Source organism: Rhinoraja longicauda, chromosome 41, assembly GCF_053455715.1.
Source record: "Rhinoraja longicauda isolate Sanriku21f chromosome 41, sRhiLon1.1, whole genome shotgun sequence".
Lineage (NCBI taxonomy): Eukaryota > Metazoa > Chordata > Chondrichthyes > Rajiformes > Arhynchobatidae > Rhinoraja > Rhinoraja longicauda.
In genome coordinates this window covers 13071636-13091282 of record NC_135993.1, presented here as the reverse complement: position 1 = coordinate 13091282, position 19647 = coordinate 13071636, and the positions used below count along the sequence as shown (strand labels likewise).

The following is a 19647-nucleotide window of genomic DNA, read 5'->3' as shown; positions in this document are numbered from 1 at the left end:
TCTGGGAAATCTGACTTATGAAATGTACTTTAAACTAAATGACCAAAAACTAAAACAGTTTAAGAATGAAATAAATAAATATTTTGAAAAAAGAAGGTAAATGAAAATGTTTTTATGAACTAAGATGAGAAAAGGGGTTAGAAAAACAGCTTTAACGAAAATAGATGCAAAATCTTGTAGAATATGTTAAATACCGGATATCAGAATTATACGTTTGTGTACTTAGAGAGGTTATTTGGAGGGATCGTTCACAAGAGGCTTTATAGATAGAAGTTAGGAATAAGAGAGGAGTTATACTATAGGCCTCCAAGAGTCAAGCCAGTGCAATGACTGGATACTCCGACAGTTTGAACTAATTTCCTCTAACACAGGCACAATTCCGATAAACCACTTCTACACTTTTTCAAACGGTTCCATATCCTTCTTGCAATAGGGCACCAAGAACTGTACAATACTCCAATGCTGCATAACCAAAGTCTTATAAAGAAGCTACATAACTTCCTCGGTATTTATTCACAAAATGCTGGAGTAACTCAGCAGGTCAGGCAGCATCTCAGGAGAGAAGGAATGGGCGACGTTTCGGGTCGAGACCTTTCTTCAGACTGAAGAAGGGTCTCGACCCGAAACGTCGCCCATTCCTTCTCTCCTGAGATGCTGTCTGACCTGCTGAGTTACTCCAGCATTTTGTGAATAAATACCTTCGATTTGTACCAGCATCTGCAGTTATTTTCTTACATAACTTCCTGACTCTTTTACTGAATGCCCTGACAGATGCATACCATAGCAAGCATCCCAGGCGCCTTTTTAAAATCACTCTCTCTTCTCTTCTGTTTTCAACTCTCAGGGACTAGGGACTTGGACCTCAAGTATCCTCTGGGTTTTGCCATTGACTGTATATTGTCCCCTTATAGTCGACCTCCAAAGGTGCAACACCGCACACTTGCTCGGATTAAACTCCATCTACCATTCCTTCCCCATTTCTGTAGCTGATACATATCCCGCTGTATTCTTTGACATCAATTTTGGCGTTGTCTGCAAATTTAGTAACCAACCCATCTATATTTACATTCATCATATCTATATATCACAACCAAGAAGGGTCTCGACCCGAAACATCACCCATTCCTTCTCTCCAGAGATGCTGCCTGTCCCACTGAGTTACTCCAGCATTTTGTGTCTCTCTACAAACTACAGAGGTCCTGGCACAGATCCTGATGGAACTCCACTGGTCACAGGCCTCCAGTCAGAATAACACCCTTACATGATAATCTTCTCTTTATCAGTTTTGAATCCAAATGGCCTAGTCACTGTGGATCCATGCATCCTGCCTACCATAAAAGACTTTATCGGATGCCTTACTGAAATTGAGGTAGACAACATCCACTGCTCCACTCTCAAAAATCGCAATCAGGTAGTTGTAGACAAAGATAGGACCAGTCCACAAATTACAATCCTACATTTGGGCAAGGCCAATTTTGGAGACAATAGATGAGAATTTGCAGTCAGTTTACAGGAAAGTGGATAGCTGGTCAGTGGAAGGCTTTCAAAAGTGATGTTACAAGGGTACAGGAGCACCATGTCCCTGTGAGGGTGACGGCAAGGTTGGCAAGTTTAGGGATGAAGACATACTTCAGATTTAGGCAGTCACGATCAGCGAATCCCTCGGCAAGCATAGGAAATGTTGGAGTATACTTAAGAAGGCAATCAGGAAGGCAATAACTGGACATGAAATGGATCTGACAAACACGGTATATGAAAATCCTAAATACTCTAACTATATATATTGGGAAAAACAGTGGTTGGGTAGAGAATAGGTTCCCTTAAAGATCAGCATAGACAAGAGATGAGGAAGATAATACATTGATTTTTCTCATTTGTTTATACTGAGATCATGGAATTTAAGAAATTGATGTGAGATGAGTTGGACCATAAATGAATTACCACAAAAAAGGTATTGGCGGTTTTAAAGCGTATTACGGTGGATAAATCCCCAGAGCCTAACCAAGTGTACACACACCCTGACCTTCTGGGAAGCTACCGAAGAAATTGCAGAGATATTTGTACCATTTTTGGGCATAGGTGACGTTCGACAAGACTGGAGGGTGGCTAATTTTGTACTGTTAAGGATAGCGGCATCAGGGGGTATGGGGAGAAGGCAGGAACGGGGTACTGATTGAGAATGATCAGCCATGATCACATTGAATGGCGGTGCTGGCTCGAAGGGCCGAATGGCCTCCTCCTGCACCTATTGTCTATTGTTATTTAAGAAAGGCAGCAAAGACAAACCACGGAACTAAAGGCTGGTGAGCCTGGCCTCAGTGGTGGGAGAGATGTTGGGGGCGATTTTGAGGAACAGAATCTACCACTATTTCGATAGATAGGGATTGATTAGAGGTAGTTAGCATGTCTTTGTGCATTGGAATTGTATCTCCTAAATCTGAGTTTTTTTGAAGAGGTCACCAAGAGGATAGATAGACAATAGACAATAGACAATAGGTGCAGGAGTAGGCCATTCAGCCCTTCGAGCCAGCACCGCCATTCAATGCGATCATGGCTGATCACTCTCAATCAGTACCCCGTTCCTGCCTTCTCCTCATACCCCCTCACTCCGCTATCCTTAAGAGCTCTATCCAGCTCTCTCTTGAAAGCATCCAACGAACTGGCCTCCACTGCCTTCTGAGGCAGAGAATTCCACACCTTCACCACTCTCTGACTGAAAAAATTCTTCCTCATCTCCGTTCTAAATGGCCTACCCCTTATTCTTAAACTGTGGCCCCTTGTTCTGGACTCCCCCAACATTGGGAACATGTTTCCTGCCTCTAATGTGTCCAATCCCCTAGAGTTGCTGCTTTACAGTGAATGCAGCGCCGGAGACTCAGGTTCGATCCTGACTACGGGTGCTGCACTGTAAGGAGTTTGTACGTTCTCCCCGTGACCTGCGTGGGTTTACTCCGAGATCTTCGGTTTCCTCCCACACTCCAAAGACGTACAGGTATGTAGGTTAATTGGCTGGGTAAATGTAAAAATTGTCCCTAGTGGGTGTAGGATAGTGTTAATGTACGGGGATCACTGGGCGGCACGGACTTGGAGGGCCGAAAAGGCCTGTTTCCGGCTGTATGTATATGATATGATATCTTGTATGTTTCAATAAGATCCCCCCTCATCCTTCTAAATTCCAGTGTATACAAGCCCAATCGCTCCAGCCTTTCAACATACGACAGTCCCGCCATTCCGGGAATTAACCTAGTGAACCTACGCTGCACGCCCTCCATAGCAAGAATATCCTTCCTCAAATTTGGAGACCAAAACTGCACACAGTACTCCAGGTGCGGTCTCACCATTGCCCGGTACAACTGTAGAAGGACCTCTTTGCTCCTATACTCAACTCCTCTTGTTATGAAGGCCAACATTCCATTGGCTTTCTTCACTGCCTGCTGTACCTGCATGCTTCCTTTCATTGACTGATGCACTAGGACACCCAGATCTCGTTGAACTCCCCCTCCTCCTAACTTGACACCATTCAGATAATAATCTGCCTTTCTATTCTTACTTCCAAAGTGAATAACCAGTTGCCAGTTGAGGAACATTAAGTAAACTGCAGGCATTAATCATTTAAATGGGCAAATTATATTTGCTGTTCTATTCAAGTAATCATTACCAAACACTATTTTCTTATTAAGGTGTATGAATTCAACTTATTCATTCCATTTCCAATTCATTCTTCCAACTTTTTTGATATTATTCAAGATCCACAAAATCCTAATTCTAATGTAAATTGGTCTGCAGATAACATGTATGTCCTTTCAGCAGGAAGCCTGGTAAGTGAAAGTTCAATTTAAAATGCACCAAGAAGAATGGCTTGCAGAATTTGGCAAAAAGTATTTTTTACACCAAATTTAGCTTTAATAATTTCTCCGCCATAGAAACGGCTTAATTCCATGGGTCAGCTATTTCCAGTTTCAAATGATGCAACATAGAATGACAGAAGACGGCATTACTGTGGCACAAACTTGACGTAATAATACAAGCAACAGCAGATGGTCTAGAAACAGGGTTGTACGTACTGGTACAGCACATCTGCATGCCAGCTCACAGAAACCAGTACTTACAGCCAGATCATTTATTAGTTTATCTTCAAACGAATGTTCCTCGATGTCAATCCAGGAATTTCTATAACCTTCGATGAAGAGGTTAGATGCGCGATGCCTAAGGAAGGGTGAGATTGAAAACAGGGAGGGTTGGGAATAAAGACATGACTTAGCGGTTAACTATCTTTGAGTATATGAAAAGCGCTATATAAATAAAATACATTATTATTATTATTATTATTATTATCACACAATCGTTAAAGATAGTTTTTGTACAATGTTGCTGTGTTGATAGATCAGAGAACAGGAAAGGGTAAATGTTTCTACCATATCTGTGATTATTTCCTTGCATTTCTCCACAATAGTTAAATATAACTGTGTCAAAGTAGGTCCAAGTGATCCTAACCACAAATAAAGTAAGCTTACATTTTTTTTCCATTTATATGAAATTATAATATTTATGTTGCTCTTGAAATTCCAATGTTAATATGAGAGCTAAAATCATCTAATTGAGTCTTCTAATTGTCTGAATTCACTTTTCACAGATTTCACTTTGTTATTCCAAAGCTGGGTAAAAATATGTCAGTTCAATTTCCTTTTTGCTGACGATGACACTTTCAGAAACCTTTTGCTTTATTTTAAATTATCACTTAATTTATCTCACCTTCTCTTCTACCTTTTTATCAAACTGGGTAGTGTTTTGTCATGGGCGTCTTGATAATACTTTCACATCTCTCTAATGCTTACACTGATTAAATACTTGATCTAACAAAGAATGAATGGATAACCATACCTTCAGCTTGTTGCTCTGAACATCAGATTTTGCAGCAATTGTACAAAATACTTGTCAATCGACCATGTGCAATGGTAGTACTAAGATTAATGTCAGAAATTATGCAAAGTCTACGTTACCATCAGTAGGTACACTAGACTTGCAAAGTCTGTTTCTCCACACGCTCTGCAAAGCCATAGTTCCATATAGGCATTCATGAAGTAATAGCTAATCTTATGTCTGAGAGAAGAGGATACATTTTCTACATTTGTCTTTGTGCAATAAAGCTGGTTTACAAATGATTCAAACCAAAATGAGTCACAACTGAGTACTGGGGGAAAAATAAAATATATTTTTATTAAATAACAAGATGCAAGAATTGGGAAGGGCCACCAAATCAACCTCCCCAACCATTCCCTGAGAGCTATCCAAGGTGAAACCCGCCAATTCAAAGCTCGGAACAATGCCCTTACATGGAGGTGACACCCAAACCAAACCTTCAACAAGTCCTCTAATTTCAGGAAACATTACCTCTGCTCCATCCTTGCATTAGCTCATCTGCTGCTGAAACCCCACCCATGGTAATCCACTTAGTTATATTGTGATAATGTCCAGCAATGAATAATTATTTAGTATTTACATACCATTTAACTTGTTAACGATGATAATCATTTAGCAAAACAATATATACTGTGATATGTTCTTTTAAGATTTCAGTCCATACATTGTTTTACTAACGTCTGTGCAGCCAATATCCATATGTACTACCCTCATCAATTATCTTCGTCACCTCCTCAACAACCTCAGTCAAGTTCATATGACAGGAACACCATCACACAAAGCTAAAGATAGACACAAAACTCTGGAGTAACTCAGCGAGGACAAGCAGCTTCCTGAAGAGAAGGCATGGGTGACGTTTCAGGTCTCGACATTGCTTGTCCCGCTGAGTTACTCCAGCTTTTTGTGTCTATCTTCGGTTTTAACCTGCATCTGCAGTTCCTTTCTACATGTCACACAAAGCCGTACTGACTAACTCTAATCCATCCATACTTTTCCAAATGTGAGTAAATCCTTTGACAAATAATGTTTTCCATAATTTCCTGACCACTGATATAACGTTCACCGGCCTATAATTTGCTTGATGATCTCTGTTGCCCTTCTCAACAAAGAAATATCCTTGCTTTTTCCCCAGTTCTCTGTGGCTGTGGCTAAAGAAGATACAAAGATACCAAGATCTCTGCCACTCCCCCAGCAATCTTCTCTCTGGCCTCCCTCAATATCCTGGGATAGATCCCATCAAGTGTTGGCAATGTATCACCTTCGGATTCTTCAAGAGACCCACTACTTCCTCCTTCTTGATTCAAAGTGCTGTGGAATATCAACATACCCCTCCATAATGTCACTACCCTCCATGTCCTTATTCTTGGTGAATACCAATGCAAAGTACTCATTTGTATCTCGCCAAGTTCCTCTGGCTTCAGATGTAAATTCCCTCCTTTGTCCTTGAGTGTCCTTTTCCTCACTCTCGTCTTGTAATTAAATGTCTGTATAGAATTCCTTGAGCTTTTCCTTAATCCAACCCACCAATGATATTTCATGCTCTTTTTAGTCCTGAATCTTTTATCTTTATCTTTTCCCACTTTCGTTATTCCTCAAAAGCTTCTAATTTCAGCTTCCTAAACCTTACATGTGCTTCTTTTTTCTTGTTGCTCACATTTACAATATCACTCAGATTTTATATTGATCTTAAATAAAAGACACTTGATCTATTACTTGTTCATAGTCAACACACAAAATAAATCAAATATCCAATGCATGAATATTCCACAGAATAACAACTGGAAACAAATCATGTTTTTCTGTTTTTTTTAAACTATTTCCGTGATACCTTACCTTGGCAAGTTATAAAGGGGGGTCATTCGGAAACATGCTACCACAGCTCTCCTGCGCTGCTTGGATAACAGCTTGTGCCAAACCATCTTCTTGGACTTGAAAGGATGTTCTGTCTAAACATCAAGTATTATGGAGAAATATTAATAATATGGCAAATCAAAAATACTGCTGCTCACAATCAGTCTTTTAAGGATATAATTTGACGTCTATTCACTCCGGAAGTGGCGGCGCCTAACGGCAGCGGCTCACTAGCAGTCTGTTCGTCTTTTTTCCTTTTTTTTTTTGTTGTGTGTCGGTGTTGGGATGGTTTTTATATATTTTTTTGGTTATGTATGTGTGGGAGGGGGTGGTGGTGTGGGGGGGGGGGGGACTTTTCTCTTCCTCACGGCGCGGGGTGCGGCTCGGCTGCGGGGCCTAACATCGCCCGGTGCGGCTTGGCCGCTGGACTTTACATCGCCCGGTGCGGCTTGGCCGCTAGACTTAACAGTGCCCGGTGCAGCTCGGCCGCGGGACTTAACATCGCCCGGTGAGGCTCGGCCGCGGGACTTTACATCGCTGGTGCGGCTCGACTGCGGGACTTAACATCGCCCGGTGCAGCTCGGCTGCGGGACTTAACATCGCCCGGTGCGGCTCGGCTGCGGGTCTTTTCATCGCTGGTGCGGCTCGACTGTGGGACTTAACATCGCCCGGTGCGGCTCGACCACGGGACTTAACATCGCCCGGTGCGGCTCGACCACGGGACTTAATGTCGCCCGGTGCGGCTCGGCCACGGGACTTAACATCGCCCGGTGCGGCTCGGCCACTGGACTTAGCTGCGCAAGGCTTGGTCGCGGGCCTTTCATCGCCCGGTTCGGCTGCGGGACGTTTCAGCGCCCGGTGTGGGGACTGTGCGGGTCGGTCGGGGACGAGCTGTCTGTCCGTGGGCGTGGGGAAGAGAGTGGAAGTTTTGTTGCCTCCATCACAGTGAGGGGGTGTTTGGAGTCACTGTGATGGACGTTTGTGTTGGGGTTATGTGTCTTGTGTTCTTTTTTTCTATGACTGCTATGTAGTTTTGTTTGGTACTTCGGTGCCGAACGACAAATAAAGCTCTGTTATACTGTTATCAATGTCCACAGAAAAAATTTCAACCGGTTGCAATTCAAATATATGCCTGGAATATCGATTGACAACACTGTATCAGCCAATGGATTGAATATGGGACAGAATATATGGCTGAGCTCAATGCAAAGTTTGCTGATGACACCACCGTACTGGGCCGGATCGCGAATAATGACGAAACAGAGTGCTGGAAGGAGATAGAAAACTTAGTAACCTGGTGTCAAGACAACAACCTTTCCATCAAGGTCAGCAAGATGAAGGAACTAGTTATTAAGGCCACAAAACAAGATGCCCGCATCAATTGGAATACATCACTGCTTGGTTTGGCAACAGCTCTGTCCAAGACGACACAGTGACCTGGGTACCATCGATGTGGCATTTGCATGTTCCATTCTGACCGCGTGGGTTTCTTCTGGGTGCTCCGGTTTCCTCCCATATTCCAAAGATGTGCAGGTTTGTAGGTTAGTGGCCTCTGTAAATTGCTGGTAGTGTGAAGGGAGTGGTTGAGAAAGTGAGATAACATAGAACTAATGTGAAAGTATGATCGATGATCAGTGTGGATTGGGTGGGCTGCAGGGCCTGTTTCCATGCTCTATCTTTCAATCAATCCGTAAGACTGTACGAAACTGCATAAAGTTTAAGATGTAGCCCTATGTAAAATGATTCAAGTGGTCATGTGGAGAATTCTTAACTACTGTCAATGACCGAGCATCAACCACTCAGGCAATGTATTCTAGGTGCTCACCAAAATGTAAGTGAAAAAAGTCATCTTCATACCCCCTCTGAAGTTCTCCACCAAGGTCCTAAATCCGTGAGCCCCTATGTGGTCGACCTAAACCCTTCATAATTTTACATACCTCAATTATGTCCTCTCTTAACCTCCTCACATCAGAGAGAACAAACCTAGCTTCTCAAGGCTCTCCTCACAACTGAAGCACTCCATCCTAGGCGGCATTCTAGTGATCCTCCATTGCACCATCTCCAGCACGATCACATCCAAACCAAAGTTTCAAAAAGCTGGAGCTTCACCTTCTTGCTTTTGTATTTGATAACCTGACCATTGAAGGCCAGTATCCCATATGCCTTCCTAAATATGTCACCTATTGGCATGTTCATGGATCTCTATCCTTGTCTCATTGGTACTCCTAAAATGAGTCATTTCACATTCACTGGGATTTAACTGCATTTGTCATTTATTATACATGACTCCACTAATCTTGGTTTCATCTGTGAACTTACTGATCATGCTTCTCACAACCACATCCAAAGTCATTCATAGATATTACAAACACAGGGTCCCAGCACCAATCTTTGTGTAGTCCACCAGTTGCAGGCAGCCAATCACAATAAGAACCATGCTGTCTCTTGTTGCCAAGCCAATCTGGATTGATTCACCTTTATTCAGCTCAGTGGAAAATGTCTCAGATGACTGTGAAACTTACTTGGGGAGTGGAGAGAATGTGAGTAGGACAAAAGGGAAGTCATTAAGATTGAACAATGATTTAAAAATGCAGTATCAATGATAGGTTACGTTGCTATTTCTTAATTAAGTGCATGACTGACAAAAAAATGCATACAATGCATATCGAACGTCTGTACCTGCTCCAGGTGAAACAGAACAGCAGAGACCTCCTGCACCCGTTTCACTATCTTTTCAGGATCGTTGCTGTCTTCAGCTTTGCCAGCAATGTCCTTGTATAATGCCATCTGCCATCGCATTGAAGAAGAATTTTCACACTATAAATCAGATGAATAAAATATGTCAATGATCCAATGTAGTCCATCTACTTTGCAAACAGCTTCAATTAAGCATTAGGTTTATAGCAAATGAAAGTGGGGAATAAATAATAGAAAACACGAGATTGCGAAGAATTAAATTGGAATTTTGCATTAAGTGGCATTGCAGAGACGACCGATCGCATCACAGAACCAGCTGTGGATCGGCAAGCCCACAAGCAGGGCGGTTTCAGGGAAATTACAATTTCTGGGAAGTGATACTCAGAAATTTGCCTGAGCTGTGGGTTGCCAAGACTCCAGGTCTTGAAAGGCTTCATCCCTTGGCAACTGAGATAATTCCTTTTAATTTTCCTAAATTTGGGAAGGTTCCATCAAACTGGAAATGTAACTCTTCTATTCAAAACAGGGGACAGAAACCAGGAGGCTACTGGTCAGTTAGCTTGGTGTTAAAGAACATCTTGTATAAAACATTATTAAATACATAATAGGGCACTTAAAAAACAGTGAATCAGGCAAAAACATGATTTTCAAATATACAGCACCTGCAATTTTTTGATTTCTTATTTGAAAATGTTAGTTTGCAATTGACTTTTGCTTCCTCAGCCTGGAGTCTGAATAATACTTTATATTTTTTCATTTTATTTGAATATATTCAGAAGGTTTTTTGATGATTTATGGTTGAAATGAGGCGAGTTAAAAGCCGTTCACATTCTGACACTGAAAGTATGGTGCCATAAGTGAGGCTCCATTATGGATGTATAATTATTTCATCTTAAGGTTCTTCTGCAATTAGACCCAAATGAACCAAAGTCCTGCAGGACAATGAGAGGAAACTCTGCCAAGTAGCATTGATGGGGGATTTTTAAATTTATAATTTTCTGGAGATTTATATGTAAAAAGTTAAATGATAAAACAGAATAGGCTTTCTTTTGATTTGCAAGAACAGTAAACCCTCGTTTTAACGGACTTCTTTAAAACGGATTTTGGTTATAGTAGTATTCAAATCTGTAGCAGTCTAAATGTGTAGGAAGGAAATGCAGATGCTGGCTTACATCGAAGATAGACACAAAATGATGGAGTAATTCAGCGGGACAGGCAGCATCTTTGGATAGAAGGAACAGGTGACGTTTCGCGTCGAGACCCTTCAGTCGTTGTTTCATGGATGGTGTTTTTTAACCATTTTAGCTTAGTTTAGTTTTTAGATACAGGTGGAAACACCAAGTCTGTGCCGACAGGCGATTATCCATAAACACTAGTTCTATTCTGCACACTATGAATTGTCCCTGGTGTGTGGCATAGAACATGTGTATGGGCGATTGCTGGTGGTTCTGCAGTGGTTCTCTTTCCTCTCACATAATCAGCGGAGACCCAGGCCTGACCCTGGGCGCCCTTGGCAACCGTGCAGGCTCCCCCCCCCACCCATCCAAGGCACACCAGCTCCACCCATACACTAGAGCCAACTCACTGTGTGTAGGATAGAACCAGTGCACTGGAGGAAACCCACACTGCCACAGGGTCAGGATTATATTTGGGTCTCTGGTGTTGCAAAATAGTAAACATTATCACAATGCCACTGTGCCACATAGAAACATAGAAAATAGGTGCAGGAAGAAGCCATTTGGCCCTTTGAGCCAGCACCGCCATTCATTGTGATCATGGCTGATCATCCACAATCAGTAACCTGTGCCTGCCTTCTCTCCATATCCCTTGATTCCGCTAGCCTCTAGAGCTCTATCTAACTCTCTTTTAAATTCATCCAGTGAATTGGCCTCCACTGCCTTCTGTGGTAGATAATTCCACAAATTCACAACTCTGGGTGAAAAACCTTTTCTCACCTCAGAGTTAAATGGCCTCCCCTTTATTCTTAGACTGTGGTCCCTGGTTCTGGACTCGCCCAACATTGGGAACATCTTTCTTGCATCTAGCTTGTCCAGTCCTTTCATAATTTTAAACGTCTCTATAACATCCCCTCTCATCCTTCTAAACTCCAGTGAATCCAAGCCCAGTCTTTCCAATCTTTCCTCATATGACAATTTCGTCATCCCAGGGATTAACCTCGTGAACCTACGTTGCACTGCCTCAATAGCAAGGATGCCCTTCCTCAAATTAGGTGCTGTCCGAAGGTATTGTGTATTTTGTGTCCTTTACTGTTGTGTACAGTGCTGTGTAGTGTATGTTTATTGGTTGCTTATCTAGTAGTATTGTACAAATTAACCCCCTTATTTGGTAATAGGGGACAATCAGTAATGACGGACACCATTTACCCCTATGTAGTCGGTTATGCTGAGGGTTTACTGTATATTCTTTTACCTTTCCTTGCAAATGGAGGTTGCCTTGAAGAAACTCTTGTACTTCTTCATCGGTATCTTTCTGCAGAGATTGTTGAGAGAGATAGTAAGTAGACGCTACACCAAATAAAATAGCAAAGCATTAAACTTTAGTTTGACACAATGCTGCTAACAATTTAATTCTGACACTTTTGTCCCGTAATCGTTCATAATATGTGGAAAAGTACAGTGGCAATTGAAAGGTAGAAGTATCACAGCAGACACAATATGCTGGAATAACTCAGCAGGACAGGCAGCCTCTCTGGAGAGAAGGAATGGGCAACGTTTCGGATCAAGATCCTTCTTCAGACTCAATGGGCGACGTTTCGGGTCGACACCCTTCTTCGGAATCAGTATGACGGCTGAACTTGACTCCATCTTTCCACAAATGTTCTGTCTGTGTATAGTTTACATGTTTTCTCTATAGCCATGGGGCTTCTCCCAAGTACTCTGGTTTCACAATAAAACAAGTTTATTTTTCTCCAAAGATGTGCAGGTTGGTGGGTTTAATATCTACTGCAAATTGTCCCCAGTATGCAGGTGAGTGATAGATTCTGAATGCACTGATGGGAATGTGAGGAGAGGTTAAACAAAAACCAATGGAGAAGCAAGTAGCTCCTTCTATCTTTACCTCTACTTCTACCTTTCAACTGCCACTTTCAACTGAACTGGCATGGACGGTGGGCTGAAATGGCATTTGTCTATGACATAAGAAAATATGAAATCCAACAAGCTGTACAAATCTGGTGTGAACTTTACTACCATAATTTTTCCGATTTGATAGAAAATTTGTCCACTGTCTTTAACCCCAACCAGACTGCTTGTAAAATGACAAACATTTGACGTCAACACAAACCAGATAATTCTTCACTTACCAGGGCATATCTTATCTTGGCTGTGTTAATGAGTTCTTGATCAGCAGGTGAACACATGTTCAGGCCAATTGGAAGCATTTTTTTCAGAGTTGCTACAATCAGAGATGTCTGAATGGAGTAGCGATCACCCCTCCTCTGCTTTTTTGTCCTTTCTTGGTCAGACCCTCCTGACTGGTTAATAATAAAACATTTATAAAGTCAAGTTCAATACAATGCTCTTCCACAGATTACTGAGGTAAGGTGCAGATTGCAGGTGGAAAAAAGCATGTTAGTGTCCAAAAAGGACCAATTGCACATATTGTCCTTACGAAACAACTCCAACAGGCAGTGAATGTAGGATCTCACACCAACCTTTTCTGCCCTGTCACCATAGTGAATTACAGAAAGGTACGTGATAGAATAATTATTAATAGGTGCAACATTCTACATATTTTGCTTATTTAGTGTTACAGTGTTAAAGGCCGTGGTGTTATTATCTGGTATCATTTTCACCATAAATGGTGGTGAAAACCATTCATAATGATAACTATAACAATAATCTCCATAGAATAAGCATATTTTTTACAGGGTTTAAGATAAGAATTTGTCACCATCCATTTAACTTTTGACTGACATAATTAAAATTTGACCACATAATTAAAAAAACACCTAAATAAAAATGTTGGTTTCCAAAAGTTTCGAAAATACCTTGAACATCTCTTATCTGAACCCCTGTTTATACAAACATCGCCACACATGCAGACACTCAGAAAATACGGGCATAACATCAACTTTAACATCTGCAACTTCAGAAGGAGAAGAAAATGTTTTATTCAGTTGTTTTCACCTTGTTCTACTGAAAGTATTAATTAGTGCAAGACATCAACTTCTCTTCAGTATCTAACTCATATGAACACTCTTTAAGCGAGTTTCTATAGATTGCTCAGCAGTTGGGCAAAAACACTGGAATAATAAGAGGCAATACCACTGAACAACATACTTTACAGCAGAGATCAATAGAAAACAACTGGAGCTGAAACTCTTCCTTGAACCAAATACACAGATTCAATTAGAGCACAGATCAGATAATGAAAGCAATCTGAAGAAAATGGAAATAATTTCATCTCTATTTGCTCAGCAGAAACCAGTAAAATGTCCTGAGTTACCCACCATTAAGTCATAATTTTAACTGATTTACATCATGACAATTTTAATTCAGGCCTGAATGTGGAATCCTCAGCTAGGACTTTTCAGGATCAGTCTCAAATGAGGTTAAAAAAGGCAATTGCCTTTCTTGCCTTTGTGAGCCTAAGAGCAGAATGTTACTTCAGACTGCACAAGAAAAGCCGAGGTCTTCCCTGGCCTGAATATCACGTGAGATGCAGTTACTTTTACCATGTAATGACAAATTGAACTTGAACTTGATAACAGACAGTCATAGGAAACATGGTTCATCACAGAACCACATCTGGATCCAACCATCCAAATAGATCATAAGGTCAGGAGTGATAGGAGCAGATTAGGCCACTCGGCTGGTTTAATCTTCTGGAGTTCCATACTAATATATAATAGACTCTGATTCAGGCACGAATGATTAGTAAACTGGTGGCAGCAATAGGTCTACAGGAAGCAGAAAGCTTTTGGAATGGCTCCTGGCATAAATATATTCTTCATATCAACAATTTATGATTCAGGGATTCAACGACTACAGAGATGATTGCAAGGTTTTCTTCGGAGGGTTGGAGATGTGCTCTTTTTTCCCTCACAAGGAAACTTACTTAATACAAAGGTAAAACTCATATCCAGAACACAGATTTTCCTGTTTATATGGGGCGCTAGACAAACCATGGGGTTAAATGGCGTCTGTGTCCGAATAGAATCAACTTCTATAGTTATGAGCCCTCACAACATATCAAAACTGACCTTAAAATAGTGTAGTCACAAAAAGGGAAGTAGGTAGGCTTGTACATTTGTAAAAGCTGAATTACTAACATCATTAATAAGCTATTGTCTAGTTACGTAAGAGAATTTTGTACATAGGAAGTTCTGAGAATTAGAGAAGCTAACACCAATTAACTCATATGTATATGGCTTCTGACCAAAAATATATATGAATGATGACCAGTGTGGTTTGGGATGGTGACATTAATTCTCACCTCAATTGTCATCTAATTTTAAATATTTTACAATTTTATTTTCTAAGAATTATTGAGACAACTTGCTGATTCATTATCATCAACTCCGCTAAAGATAATTCCGCTAAAGATAATTTTACTCCACGTTCTATGACTGTAACTGAGACTAAATACATATAATGGAGCTGAAATAAATTTAGAAGTCTCAAAATTCCTTTCACCTGCAATACTTGATTAAGATTAATTTGGCTTGCCCATTCCCCAAGCAAAATGAACTTAAACTTGGATAAATTTAATACTCCTGGGTTGCCATTAGTTTGATTTAATGATACATGAATATCAAATTGTAGATTAAAACTATTATGATCAGAAATCTGTGCGATTCTCCATAAATATGTAGCACACAATATTAAAATATTTTACTTTAGAAAACAGCACATTATAAAATTAAATGAAAGTAGATAAAATGCGAGTTAACAACAGAATCCTCAACTTTCAGAAAATAGTTCTCAAATACATAATGCCTCATATTTCTTGAAGTAGTAACTGAAGGTCAGTTGCATTTATACTATTAGCATTTTAAATTATTTTGTTTGGAAACACAAAAGTTTCAACAATGGAGACGTGAGCATTTAAGAATTATACGTTGAGGAGCAAGGAACAGTTCAGATTTGTCTTGTACTCTTCTAATGGAGAGTAACATAATACTTCATAAATTGACTTGTTTTGTATTTTAGTTCTAATCATAGGTAATGACAATACAGGCAAATGATTCATCATTAAAATACAGATAAGTGAAAAAGCCATTGATCGATAATTTGAATGAGCAGCAAATGTGAATGGTTCTCAAATCTTTACTATTCTCATGTGGACTGAGGCATGACAAATTGTCAAAATTTATAAATTATTATGGAGTATTATTAATTGAGTTATTTCCTTTGCTTACGCTTGCAAAATTATTCATTTTGTTTAAATTAACATTGACAGTGATTATTTCTACATCTTATTGCTATAATGAGTTATTTCAGCTGGGTTATTTAACTGCCAAGAATATCAATATTGAATGCTGTGGTTCATACCCAATCTGCAAATGTTTAACCGCTCATAACATTATAAATACATTAAAAATTATAACAATGTCAATTTTGCCTTGGATTCCCACTTAGACATCCAATAGTTTTATTGCATTAATGCACAATTAAACCATTCCGCTCACAAAGTATTTAATTTGGAATCAAATTGCACCATGCAATCTATGTGGTACTGAAATGAAATTCCCTCTGTATGCCATCTTAATTTATAGCGAACACCGATCTATTTTAATTTGCTCACAAGCAACATTGCATAACCCAGTTTTAGTTTAATTAGCATTAGTCACATTACCTGCGACACAGTAAATTATTGAATGTTGTACATTTTGCTGTACATAAACAATAGCTATTTATTGTGTGATAAGTGACTATTAGCAATGCTTTAAAATGCTGAATCAGATGTTTAGTAAGCAAAAGGGTAATACATTTTCTAGTTTAATAAAAATGAGATTAGAGTCGATCTATAATTGAATGTATTCATTTAAAAATACAGTGCCCTCTATAATGTTTGGGACAAAGACCCATCATTTATTTATTTGCCTCTGTACTCCACAATTTGAGATTTGTAGAAAAAAATCACATGTGGTCACATTGTGCACATTGTCAGATTTTAATAAAGGCCATTTTTATACATTTTGGTTTCACCATGTAGAAATTATAGCTGTGTTTATACATAGTCTTCCCATTTCAGGGCACAATAATGTTTGGGACACAGCAATGTCATGTAAATGAAAGTGGTCATGTTTAGTATTTTGTTACATATCCTTTGCATGCAATGACTGCTTGAAGTCTGTGATTAGAAACATAGACATGGACATCACCAGTTGCTGGGTGTCTTCTCTGGTGATGCTCTGCCAGGCCTGTATTGCAGCCATCTTTAGCTCATGCTTGTTTTGGGGGCTAGTCCCCTCCAGTTTTCTCTTCAGCATATAAAAGGCATACTCAATTGGGTTCAGATTGGGTGATTGACTTGGCGACTCAATAATTGACCATTTTTTAGCTTTGAAAAACTCATTTGTTGCTTTAGCAGTATGTTTGGGATCATTGTCTTGATGTTGCCAATGACTTTTCAGCCATTTGTTTGAACTCGAGCAGCTAGGATATGTCTACACACTTAAGAATTCATTATGCTTATACCATCAGCATTTCCTTCTCTCCACCATACTTTGCTCTTCCCATCACTCTGATATAAATTAATCTTCGTCTCATCTGTTCACACCTTTTTCCAGAACTGTGGTTGCTCTTTTAAGTACTTCTTGGCAAACTGTAACCTGGCCATCCTATTTTGACAGCTAACCAGTGGTTCACATCTGGCAGTGTAGCCTCTGTATTTCTGTTCCTGAGGTCTTCTGTGGACAGTGGTCATTGACAAATCCACACCTAACTCCTGAAAAGCATTTCTGATCTGTCGGACAGATGTTTGGGGATTTTGCTTTATTCTTCTGTCATCAGCTGTGGAGATCTTCCTTGGCCTGCCAGTCCCTTTGCGGTTAGTAAGCTCACCAGTGCTCTCTTTCTCCTTAATGATGTTCCAAACAGTTGATTTTGGTAAGCCTCAGGTTTGGCTGATGTCTCTCACAGTTGTATTCTTGTTTCTCAGTCTCATAATGGCTGATTTAACTTTCATTGGCACACCTTTGGTCCTCATGTTGATAAACAGTAATAAAATTTTCTAAAGGTGATGAAAAGACTGGAGGAAAGACGAGATGCTGCAAGCTCTCTTATACCTGCATTAAGGAGGTATTTAAACACATCTGAGCAATTACAAATACCTGTGAAGCCATGCGTCCCAAACATTATGGTGCCCTGAAATGGGGGGACTATGTATCAACATAGCTGTAATTTCTACATGGTGAAACCAAAATGTATAAAGTTAGCATTTAATAAAATCTGACAATGTGCACTTTAACCACATGTGATATTTTCTATTACAAATCTCAAATTGTGGAGTACAGAGGCAAATAATGTCCCAAACATTATGGAGGGTACTGTATATCAGAATCAAAGGCTATGTCAACAAAATGAATTAAATCGACCCAGGCAGGTAATTTTGCACATCCATGGAAGTTGGACACAGATCATTCCTTCACCCATCAATCTCCCACTGCTCCAATCAAGCAAACTGAAGACTGACCATCTGAAATGTGCCTGCAGCACAATCACAGCTTCCCTCCTCATATCCCACCCCTATATCCCCATCATTGATCACCAACCCCTCATCAGTCCCTCTGCACTGCCACCAATCAACATCTGACATCCACCCTTCTGATCCATTACTCCGCATTAGTTGGGCTTCATGGCGCACTCTGCCCTGGTGCAGCATGTGAAGGAAAGGCTAACCCTCGTATACAGCCAATTTGGTAGCACCTAACTTTAAATTTATAAGCGGTGGTCCCACAAGGTAGATAGTTAGAGCTCTAGGGGCTAGTGGAATCAAGGGATATAGGGAGAAGGCAGGCACGGGTTACTGACTGGGGCAATCAGCCATGATCACAATGAATGGCGGTGCTGGCTCGAAGGGCCGAATGGCCTCCTCCTGCACCTATTTTCCATGTTTCTAAGACTGAAAAATGGGTCTCTGTGAATACTGATAAATTTCTAGAACACCACCTATTGTGAAAAATATTATTTTCTTTTTAAACTTTGTTACATTAGCTAAAGTAGATTATTTAAAACTTATGCTCCTTGAATGGACATTACACATCCAATGGTCCCCTTCCAGGAATTTGTCTCCCTGCTCAGGAGGTTTCAGTGACCTGGTCACCACTGACTAAAGGCAAGGGTCATTTTTACTATTTACAAGTTAGTTCTTTGCAACAGGAGAAATAACACAAACTAAGGTGCATTGATCTACCTTGAAACCCTCCGTACCCTTGTCAATAGATTGGGCCGATGAGGGAAGATAAATAACTTCAGTGCATAATACTATGTCTGCATCTGAAAATCACTGCAAATTAATTTTTGATAACAAAGTGCAAAACTGACACATTCCCAAGTGTTTACATAAAAATACTAATGCACGTTTAATGTCTGTGTATTAAAACTTAGTGCGGTCAAACATCTTAACCAGCAATAAGATTATAGCACAGATGTATACATATTTGCTTTCAGGCCATATGATTCTTCAAAGGATAAATTCTAGAATAATAAATCCCTCATAATAATAAATCATTTGTGTAGTGCAGAGAGCAAGGTCTACTCGTGGAACACGAAGACTGAGAAAGAGAATTAAAGGTTTGATACTAATCTGTAAGAATAACAGGTGAATAAAATGATTATTTTCTGGAGTACCCATTGAAAATTCTTGAACATCAAAAATGTATGTTCAAAATTCATATAAATATATCTATTGTTTATTATGGCACTATAAATGGGATACCTGATGGGAAAATTTACCTAAGATAGACACAAAATTCTGGAGTAACTCAGTAAGGTGGACAGGCAACATCTCTGGAGAGAAGGAATGGGTGATGTTTCCGGTCGAGACCGAAAGTTTACCTGCTGGAACCAATGCTTCTAAATGCGCAATGGAATTATTGCCTTACAACGTCATGTACTGTGGACAGAGGTGCAAAGGGACTTGGGAGTGTTAGTGCAAGTTTCCCAAAAAGTTAATCTGCAAGTCAGATCGGTAATAAGGAAGGCAAATGCA

General features: G+C 40.1%; 1 protein-coding gene across 5 annotated transcripts in view; it reads right to left on the bottom strand.

The window, feature by feature from the left end:
- LOC144611871 (ryanodine receptor 1-like) overlaps window positions 1-19647 on the bottom strand; it is a 479550-nt gene that overhangs the window by 101040 nt on the left and 358863 nt on the right. For all 5 annotated transcript variants that reach the window (XM_078431182.1, XM_078431183.1, XM_078431185.1 and 2 more), the window contains 5 exons: window positions 12791-12961; window positions 11899-11958; window positions 9451-9588; window positions 6754-6866; window positions 4110-4206 (listed from right to left, as the gene is read on the bottom strand). In XM_078431182.1, the coding sequence (XP_078287308.1) occupies window positions 4110-4206; window positions 6754-6866; window positions 9451-9588; window positions 11899-11958; window positions 12791-12961 (579 nt within the window). The remainder of the gene's footprint in view (window positions 1-4109; window positions 4207-6753; window positions 6867-9450; window positions 9589-11898; window positions 11959-12790; window positions 12962-19647) is intronic.